The sequence below is a fragment of the Sebastes umbrosus genome, chromosome 21, assembly GCF_015220745.1.
Source record: "Sebastes umbrosus isolate fSebUmb1 chromosome 21, fSebUmb1.pri, whole genome shotgun sequence".
Classification (NCBI taxonomy): domain Eukaryota; kingdom Metazoa; phylum Chordata; class Actinopteri; order Perciformes; family Sebastidae; genus Sebastes; species Sebastes umbrosus.
In genome coordinates, this window is record NC_051289.1 from 5135701 (window position 1) to 5146241 (window position 10541).

General features: G+C 40.2%; 1 protein-coding gene across 1 annotated transcript in view; it reads left to right on the forward strand.

Annotated features, from left to right (window-relative positions):
• tmtopsb (teleost multiple tissue opsin b) overlaps positions 1-8699 on the forward strand; it is a 30603-nt gene extending 21904 nt beyond the window's left edge. The window contains exons 3-4 of the mRNA XM_037757341.1: positions 762-995; positions 7497-8699. Coding sequence (XP_037613269.1) covers positions 762-995; positions 7497-7817 — 555 coding nt within the window. The 3' untranslated portion in view covers positions 7818-8699. The remainder of the gene's footprint in view (positions 1-761; positions 996-7496) is intronic.
• Positions 8700-10541: the final 1842 nt, after the last annotated feature.

The following is a 10541-nucleotide window of genomic DNA, read 5'->3' on the forward strand; positions in this document are numbered from 1 at the left end:
CTTATAAGGTCAAGTATCATCATACTTCATAATTACTGGTCACTTACTGACATAGTGTATTATAATTCCCATAGTTATGATGTTATAATGCATTATAATGAGATTTTTAGTTACTCTAAGTGGTCATTGTTTGCTTTGTGTTGTTCTTGCATAGATTTAATGCTATTTTTTCGCTTTACTTAAGCAACTATGACCACTAATAGTGACTTATAAATCACATTATAATGCATTATAAAATATATTATTATGTATTACAACTATGGGAATCATAATACACCTTGCAAAAATATGAAGTTTTATGATATTTGACCTTATAAGTCATTACAAAATGCTTTATAATGTGTTATTATTGTGATAAAGCATTATGAATATTTACTATACTATATATACTGCTATAATTATACAGCACTATAAGCAGAATATAATGCATTTTAAGTGTGTTTATAATGCCTTATAGACATGTGCGTGATAGAAAGTGTTATTTAACAATGACCTAGTTCTCTTTTGTAGTAAACTTGTGAGTGAACAGTGTGTAATCATGTGTTAAAGTTATCTCCTTTGAACACCCGTCATACCCATCATATGATCCAACTGAAGGATGTGGGTTGTGTTTCTCTGCCCGCGGGTGTTTTTTCGCTGGGTGAGGAACTGTTTGTTTTGTGCATAAACTGGCCTCAGGTACAGATCACACTGACAGACAACAAGTAAAAGTTCAATCTGCTGAAATTGTACCAATAAAGGTTTTTTTTTTCCTCTGGCAGGTCCGCAGCGTGAACTCGGTGGTGACCCGCCGCAGAGAGCAGCGGGTGCTGATGATGGTCGTCACCATGGTGGTGTGCTACCTGGTCTGCTGGCTGCCCTACGGAGTGGCAGCACTGCTCGCGACCTTTGGCCCACGTGACCTTTTGACCCCGGAGGCGACCATCATGCCGTCGCTGCTGGCCAAGTTCTCCACCGTCATCAACCCTTTTATCTACGTATTCATGAACAAACAGGTGAGTCGTCGCTCTTCCTCTGGGTTCATTCGTCTCTTCGTTTCTTCTTCCATCGCCGCCTCTCTCTGTCTTCCTTAAACTAAACTGCTGTAGATCAGAGTCAACAGCAGGTTGCATCTAATTATCTGCTTTACTTTATTTATTTATTTTAGACACTCAGACCTGTAAGATATGAGATTCACAGCCAGGGGAGATTAATGTAGGTGTGAGCAGACCCACCACTCTCCATCTGCTGGCTCCTCATTTACACCTTCACACAGAGAGACGCACACAATGCGAACCCGCTAAAAGGCACACACGCACGCCCAGATAAAAGACAGAGGTGTGACATTATTATCATGGCGTGGAAGCCGTAACAGCATCAACAGCCGCCCACCGCCTGTGAAGTTGACATCGCTGACATTCAAGCGCACAGCAGGAAAAGAACATGAAACACAGAGAGGAAGTAATCTGGTTGATGCCAGCGGCCGTCGTAATTGACAGCGGAGCGAACTTCAAAGTGCTTCGGGCGGCGTTTCACCTTCAATAAATCATTACCGCGGTCATTAGAAGATTAGTTTAATTAATAACTGAAAACAGATATGAGCATCACAGGGCGGACAGCTCATGCGTGACTCCACGCTGTGTAGGGACAATTTGACAAGCTTGTCCTTCTGTAAATAATGGAAACAGCACAACACAGCAGTATTTAGTTGTAGATGTACTCATGAAGTTTCTGGCGCCACGTCTCTCTAACTACCATTTCACCAAAAAACCTAATTTAATGAAACAAAACTTGACTGACTGGGAAGAGATGAAGGGAGAAAGCAATGATTAATGTTGGAAGGAAAAAGAGAAGAAGGTAAGGAAGGAGAAATCAATCGAATTAAAGAATAAAAGCAAGCAAGCAAAGAGAATGTGAAGAAAAAAGTGAGGAGGAAATGAATGAAGAGATGAAAGTTGGAGGATAAGAGGACTAAAAACGACAGAAAGTACAGTTAGCTGTGGTGGGAAGAGAAGAGATGGTGAAGGAAAAAAGGAATTAGAAGGATGAAGGTAAGAGGAGGGATGATGGGAAGGAAGGAAGTAGGAAATAAAAGTGAAAGAGGAACATAAAATGAAAGAAAGAAAGAAGAAAAGAAAGAAAAAGGAGAGGAAGAAAGAAAGGAAAGAAGAAAGATAAAGAAAAGCGAACAAAGAATGAAAGATAGGACAGAAGGACGGAGGAAAGAAAAAGGAGAGGAAGAAATGAAGGAAGGAACAAATAATTAATAAAGAGAAAGAAAGGAAGAAGGCAAGAAATATAAATGAAAGAAGTGAGGAAAGAGGAGCAAAGGACGAAAGAAAGGACAGAACGATGGAGGAAAGGAAAAGGAAGAAAAAGGAGAGGAAGGAAGGAAGGAACAAAGAATGAAAGAAAAGGAAGAAGAAAAAGGAAGGAAAGACATAATAAAGAAAGAAATATAAAAGAAAGGAATGAGGAAAGAGGAGCAAGAATGAAAGAAAGGACAGAACGATGGAGAAAAGAAAAAGGAGAGAAAGGAAGGAAGAATGAGAAAGGAAGGAAAAAGAGAGGAAGAAAGAAAGGAAGGAAGGAAGACAGAAAGAAAAGTGAAAGAGGAACAAAGAATGAAAGAAAGAGAAAGGGAGTAAGGAGGAAAGAATTAGGAAAGAACGAAAAGGAAGGAAGAGAGGAAGAAAGAAAGTAATGAGAAGTTGTAGAGAGGACGAAGCCGTGTTGAATGTCAGAAAGACAGCAGCCAGAAACTGAGAAGGAAAAGTGAAAAAGAAGTGAAGGCCAATTAGATAAAGAGCAGAAGAAAGGCAGTAAAAGTAGGAATGAATCAGACGGAACGATGAAGACGAGGCAGGTAGAGGAAGAGAAAGGTGAGGAAGAAAGTTCTGTTTAATCTCCAAAAGGTAGCTTTGATTTTGATTAGCATGCGATGTTACTATCAGGGAGCGACACACTGCGGCGGTGACCTTTCCTTCTTCTCACTCTCCTTTTATCTGTCTCTGTCTCGTTTTATCTGCTGCTACCTCCGTCTGTCTCCTCCCGTGGACGGCCTGTCTCTTTGGAGCTCGGGAGACATTTAACTTTGTTTGATGAAGCCGGAGTCGTCAGGGCGGTCTGCTGCTCCCTGAAGTTTCTCTGCATGTGTGTGATGATTAAGCTACTAACAGAACTTGCAGGGCCGCAGATAAACGCGCAGGACGCCGCCGCCGCCGCCACACTGTGTGGCACTTTCAGTCTTCAGTTCCTCCCAGCCCATAACTATGGCAACAGTGTGTTGAGGCGAGTTGAAGACTTCAAGCGCTGCGCAGATTCACGCCCCGCACCTGAGCTGTACGTCATCACAGGAATCACACCTTTACTGCTATGAAGGTGCCACTGCTGATATCTGTCTGTGAATGTATTAACTTTACATTTTTTGCAGTGGTGGAACGTCACTGAGTACATTCTCTCAAAGCACTCAATCAATTTTATGCTCCTTTATACTTTTACTACTAATATTGTACTTTTTACTCCACTACATTGATCTGGCAGCTGGTGTTACTTTACATATTAAAGGTACTGTTTGTAACTTCTTACACGTATAAATCAATCCGGGTCAGAGTCCCATGCGCGCTCCCGTGTGGCTACGCTGTTCAGACTCAGACTCCAACACAAACTACACGGAAACACCAAAACCGCAAAGTTGTATCTAGTGAAGCCCGTCTGTTAAACAGTGTTGGCCGCGGTCGGAGGACGCGGGGGAGACCGTAGCTTTGGTCTCCAGAGCCGGAGTCTCTGCTGTAGGACTCTCACGTGCATGCGCGCACACTCCACACTGCAGAAGAGTTAGTTTAGCTCGGAGAATATCTAGTAAATGTACAGTGGACGTTTGTGCAGAATTAAATGCTGCAGCTCCTCCAGACCAACAGAGGTTTTCCGTGTCTTGTGAAGTGACGGGGCTCCGTAGTGAGAAACGTTATCGTCTCCGACCAAAACTCCAGTTTCTCCCCTGGCTGAGACAGGAAAAGCCAACACTAGGATCAGCAGTGATTCATGGAGAGACCTTCGTCTGGTCAGCTAACATTACTGCCAAGCAGGTGAAATATAGAGTGATATTGTGGTTTTAGCTGACGTGTGTCGCCTCACTGTTTTGAGCGATGCTCGTTCATGTCTATGTAGAGCGAGCAAGCGCGAGCCCGACGCTGACTTTCGTTGACTTAACGGCCACAGGTGTCGCTGTTGACAAGCATTTCTGATTCTTACAAACAGTCCCTTTAATTAATGCAACTTTATTTTTTGGGGATTTTAATGTTTTAAAAATGTGTATGTCCTGACTTTGTCACTATGATGGTGTAATTTCAAAATAAAGGCGTGTCTTAAAGATGATGATATGTATCTATGTTTTTAAATTTGCATCAATGATATTGCAATATTGATCATTGTTTCAATATATCGTTCCAGATCCATGTATCGTTACACCCCTAGTAAAATGGTAAAATTAGAGGAAAGTCTAGAAAAGTAAACATGATCTTATAGGAGAGATGTGTTTATTTTCTGGTTCCTCTCCTAATCATAATTGTATTGAATTGTATGTATTTATTTATTTTATTCATTTATTTATTTATTCATTTTTCTTTGCCTCGGTTTCTGCCTTTAATAATGCAACTATATGTAACTTCATATTATAAAATGTGAACTACCTCTGTGACCTCGGCCCTGTTTAAATCGTGGCTTTTCATTGTTGCTTCCCGCCTTAGATACCATTTGTTCGCTCTGTTCCACCTTGTGTTGTTTATTTCAGCCACTATGGTGATTGAGATGCAACAAGAGTGCTTCTTTCTGACTGCAACAGGGAACATTGTGGTTACGTGATACTTCTGCTCCCTTTATTCTGAATTATTTGGGCTTTCTGGTGGAGTGAAGGCGTGCACTGTAACAGTGAATGGCAGCATGATATTAACACTTTTGTACAGTAAAAGAAGAATGTTTTTTTATTACATCCTTTCTTTTCAGATATGTCAACTTCTCTTCTTCTTCAGACAAACCAAAAGCTTTTCTTTTGCAATATTTTCTCCTTTATTCCCTCCTTTTATGTGTTTCCTGCCAGATTAAAAAAAAAACGTACAGGTGTTTGACAAATGTGACATTTATCACCAGGCTGATTTTTGCTCTTTGCAGAGAGTTTACTGCAGATACACAAGCACATATTATTGCACACAAAACATGTCTGTTTGCCTTAAAGACAGATTTGGAGTGACAGGTGAGGATTTGGTCACTCCTCAGTTTTCAAATCCCTATCTGTGCCTGGTTTTACCTGTAATCCCTCCTGACGGCAGCATGTTCCTCCACTCTTCATCATTCACCTCAGACATCTCGTTCTCCTTCACACTTCCCTCACACATGTACTCTTTTTCTTTCCCCCGAGGTTTTGCTTTCAAAAAACCAACAGCTTTTCCCCCCATGCACAGCTCTCATGTAGGATTTGAAACACTAGAAGATTTAAAACGTGTGCTAATTTTGAAAGTTGCATAATTTCCTCTGGGGTAACTCAAATTAATTGGCTCATATATGATGAATTGCCAGCCAACTGCTGAGGCACCTTAAGTTAAAAAGCAGCACAAACTGGTCTCATTTGTCATATCAATCAGTGGGTGGGAACATGCTGGAGGAAACACTCTGATGATGGCATGAGATGTACTCGTGTTTCATGCAGCACGCCCGTTTGATCCGCGGCGCCCTGGGGAAATGTAGTAGACTTAAAGTATACGTGTGGAAGTAGAGAGTATACTAAGTACACTACGTTTATCCAGGGGAGCACGCTGCCTGCTGGACTCCCAACACGGAGGAAGGAAGAAGGATGACAGTAGAAACGTACTTACTATTATAAACATTTAGATAATTATTAATATGTGTTTACTACTATTACTACAAGACTACAAGCATTAAGTGTGACACCTTTTATACTGCTCCATATGACTACTGATACCACCAGGTCCTATATTACTACAGTATTTGTACAATTACTGTTACTGTAGGTCAGGGGTCAGCAACCTGTGGCTCCGGAGCCACATGCCCCTCTCCAGTGGCTCCCTCCGGATTTTTTTAAAAATTAGTGGAAATGAATAACTGTTTTTTTGTTTACATTTTCATTTTTATTTATCATTGTTGTAAGTCTAATGTACGACGGTACGACGGAGTATTAGGGCCACATTGAGGAAAAAAAATAAATCAGAGATTTCGAGAATAAAGTCGTAATATTAAGAGAATAAAGTCATAATATTAGTGTATATATATATATATATATATATATAGTAGTAGTAATTTTACGGGTTATTTTCTTTTTTTCTCGTAAAGTTATGACTTTATTCCTGTAATATTACGACTTTTTTTCTTGTAAAGTTATGACTTTATTCCTGTAATATTACGACTTTTTTTTCTCGTAAAGTTATGACTTTATTCTCATAATATTACGACTTTTTTTCTCGTAAAGTTATGACTTTATTCCCGTAATATTACGACTTTTTTTACAACTTTATTCTGGAAATCTCAGATTATTTTTTCGTCAATGTGACCCTAATACTTCGTAGGACATTTGCACTTTGGCCCTCACTGCATTAGAATAATATACTATATACTTAGACTATAAACTGTGTTACCTTCATCACAATGCTCAAAAGTTTTCCGGCTCCAGACAGATTTTTTTTTTTTTTTTTGCCTAAAATGTCTCTTTTGATAGTAAAGGCTGCTGACCCCTGCTGTAGGTCGACTACTTCTTCTACCTCTGCTACTACTACCACTACTACATACACTCATGCATACTGTGCTGAAGTGCTACTACTACTACTACTACTACTACTACTACTACTACTACTAAGTACTTATACTGCTACCATATATTATACTTTCTATTGCTGTTATTCTACTACTACAATCTACCAGCACCTTGCATGGTAGCTCGCTGTGCTATAAATAAATGTTGTCCTTTTGCTTATTAACTGCTACAACTACAACTATGACTGCAACTTCATTGAGTTCTTCTACTACTAATCGGCTTTGTAACTTTGCAGACCTTTTACATGCACAAAAAACGATATAACACACTACAGGAAAGGGAAAAAAGCAGAAAAACATAATAGGTTCTCTTTTACTTTATCTTATTACATGGCTGTGTTGAATACTCGATTCTGATTGGTCAATCACGGCGTTCTGCGGTCTGTAATTTCTGTATAACAGACCATTGCTAAGGACGCAGCTCTAATTTTGTGTAAAAATATTGATTTCTTCAGTAAGTAGGCGTGTAATAAGCGGGATAATGTATAGCTAGCGGGTCATTGTGAAAGAATCGCCTACAGGGCGATGAGAACCCCTAAGTCTCCTTATTTAAATCTTTTTTATTCATGTTGACGTATGGTGTCTTCCCTGTTTGAACTACTGGTGTCCTCTATTAATCCCATTATCACTATTGTGTACAACTGCTGTTATTACTGCACTCTTAATAATGTCAGTAATCCTGTGTGTCTGTTTAGTTCTACAGGTGTTTCAGGGCGTTCCTTAGCTGCTCCATCCCCGAGCGAGGCTCCACCAAGACATTTTCACGGCCGACTAAGACGATCCGCACCGTCCGCCCGGAGAAAGAACACCCCGTGTCCACTCCCGCCCCGTCCTCCGTCCTGCCCACGCCCAACTTCATCCACGAGTCCTCGCAGCAGAAAGCCAATCACGTGTCTCCAACCCCATCCCCGTCCCCATCTCCGTCGCCATCGTATCAACGCTCTGCTGCTTCACACGCCCCCGCTGCTAACGCCCCCAAACCCAAACTGATTCTGGTGGCTTACTACAGGGAATGAAAAGCAGAGAAACAACAAACAGCATGGAGCTGAAGGTTTACAGAAAGGAAAGTGACGAGCAGGTCTCTAATTTACACACAAATCCTCTTAATAGTAGAAAAAGTCAGAGTCGCAGTGGGAGCCTTAAATAGGAGCTGGGATGTTTTAATCCCAGAACAGGTTATCGTTGCTCTGTGAAGTCGGCAAACAGGGAAACACAGAAAATGCCAGTCTCATCCTGTTTACCAGAGGCACTGTAAATACACAGCAAGAAAATAGGGCTAAGCATTCATGTTAAGATTACACACCAAAAAAACCCCACATAAATAGGTCAAGCTTTTTCAGCTCTTTGCTTGCATTGATATTTTAACTAAATAATGTTCTTTCTTAATCTGAGAAATTATTAAGGAACAAATTGGAGAAGCACAGCGTCCTTTGGCGGAGATTTTCATAAATTGTTTGGTTGTTTTTTTTTTTTCGTAAACGGGGCAATGAGATATTTTGTCGGCTCAAAGCGTGTAGCTACCGTTAGCAGGATTATTCTTTCTTTTTTCGCCGATAATGCGGTTGAAGAACGGGGTAAGCGTTTTTTTTTTCCTGACCCCATTTCCATGCCTGATGTTTGAGGATTTGATACAGAGTATTATAAATGTGTTTAACAATTTTATGTAATTTAGAAACTGAGAAGGTTTTTTTATTATGCCTTTATGTACACTTTGCTGGGACTGTTATGAAAGCCATTAAAAGGGACATTTCGACAGGTTATGAGGGACATGTAAAGAGATTTCACTGTTTTTTGAATTATCTCGATGTTTCTGAATCCGCTGTTTCGCTTTTGTTTTGTGGAAACGTGCTTTTGTTTTGTCTCCCGATGTATTTTCATTTGCTCATGTAAAATAAATTAAATCATGTCACAAACAGATTTGAGTCTCGATTGTTTTCTATTTACTTCACTTTTAAAGTGTGTGTGTCGGTGTTTGTGTGTGCGTCTTTCCACAGAAGCTCTTCTTCCTCCACATGTTGATTAATCCATGAATTATTAACGCAGGCATTATTTACGGGCAGGGAAACAGATTAATGTTCTACATTACAGCCTTCGTGTCGGTGCAAAACAAACAGCATTTGGAGCGTTAGAGCAGACTATTACAACTGACGGCAATGAATGAATGATGAGCTGTGGGCTGCACACACACACACACACACACACACACACACACACACACAGGCAAAATAATACGTGTCTCGCTGCACGTCTGCTCAGAGTAAACTTTTGGGTGAAGTATCTATCTTTTGGGTATACAGGTCCTGTAGGATTTAAAAGTGGGTGTAAAAAGTTTGCTCCGTTGCAGAGGCCTTGGTGAAATTGAATACAAGGTGGTGGTTTTCACAGCAGAATACATTTTATTAACGCCTATAAAACCTCTCCTCTGTCTATCCATATGCTCAGTGGAGTCCAAAAAGTTATATTTTTGCCAATAGTTAGATGCATTATCTGCTTCTGTCTCAAACATCAATAGCTTTTCATTTAAATACCAATAACTGACTTATTCAGTGCTCCAGTGAGGTCAGGTTGAGTTGGTCGTTTGAGGGTTAAAAATATTGCGCACTGACAACATAAAACTATATCCATTAAATTTGAGTTTAATCACCTTTAACGGCAGACTTTGGCTGACAAGAGGCTTCAGCATTTGCTTGATTTTTAGTTTCTTGTGTTGGGTACAGATAACCCGATGAAATGGTATAGGAATCCAGGAAATCCAGGGTGAGCAAAAGATCCAAGAGTTCACACAACACATTCGTCACATACTGACGCTTTGTTGGACCACTTTTAGGTCGCAGTAAACACGCTTAACTTTGTGAATTAAACAAAAACACTTGCTTAGGTTTAGGTAACAAAACCACATAGTTAAGTTTAGGAAAAAAACTACATGATAGAGCTTAAAATGACTACGTTTGTACAGTTAAAATGTGACTTGGCGTTGTGAACACGGGACACCAATGAACAGCTGATTGTAAAGTGAAAGTGAAGCGTGACGCACGGGACACAAACAGCGGTCTCCTGGATGAACGCCATGTATTTGTTGAACCCATCCTGCCCGCCCTGGTCACCACAGCACTTTCCCCGAGCATTTAATATTGACACAGATGGGTTTACATTGTAGTTAATGTAAAGCCCGGTGCATCTCTCATAAAGGGGGCCTTGTGCGGTGGTATCGAACGCAGTTAGCCGTGACAAAGTGTCTTTATTTAACGCCCTGGGAATGAGAACGGCTGATTTACAACACAGGATTTTACTGTGGAGTTAAGTTATCGTAACAACAATTTTATGTTCTATCTTGACAATCAGTCAAGGAGGTAAACAGTAGAATTACCTGTTCCCATTAAGAAGCCTACGCTTGCGTGTATGTGACTTTTTGTTGTCATTTATTTTTTGTTATATTTTTCAAAATGATGTTAGCTTAGTTTTTTTCTTATCTGGATTTTTATGTGCAAATAAAACAAAATAAAATGAGTGACTAGGCTGCGATTTTTCCTCACGCAGTGCTGAAGTCAGGCCAGAAATGTATTTTTAGTACAGTATTCTATTTGTTTGAACTGACCCTTTCATGGCATTTCTCTTACGTTTTATACAAACACGCCCTGACCTTTATCACCATGAATATAATCTCTCAGAACAAGGCTACTTTGTGCATGCTATGTATGTGCGTGTCTAAACCATGCAGCCACGGCTTCATCGCGTGCACA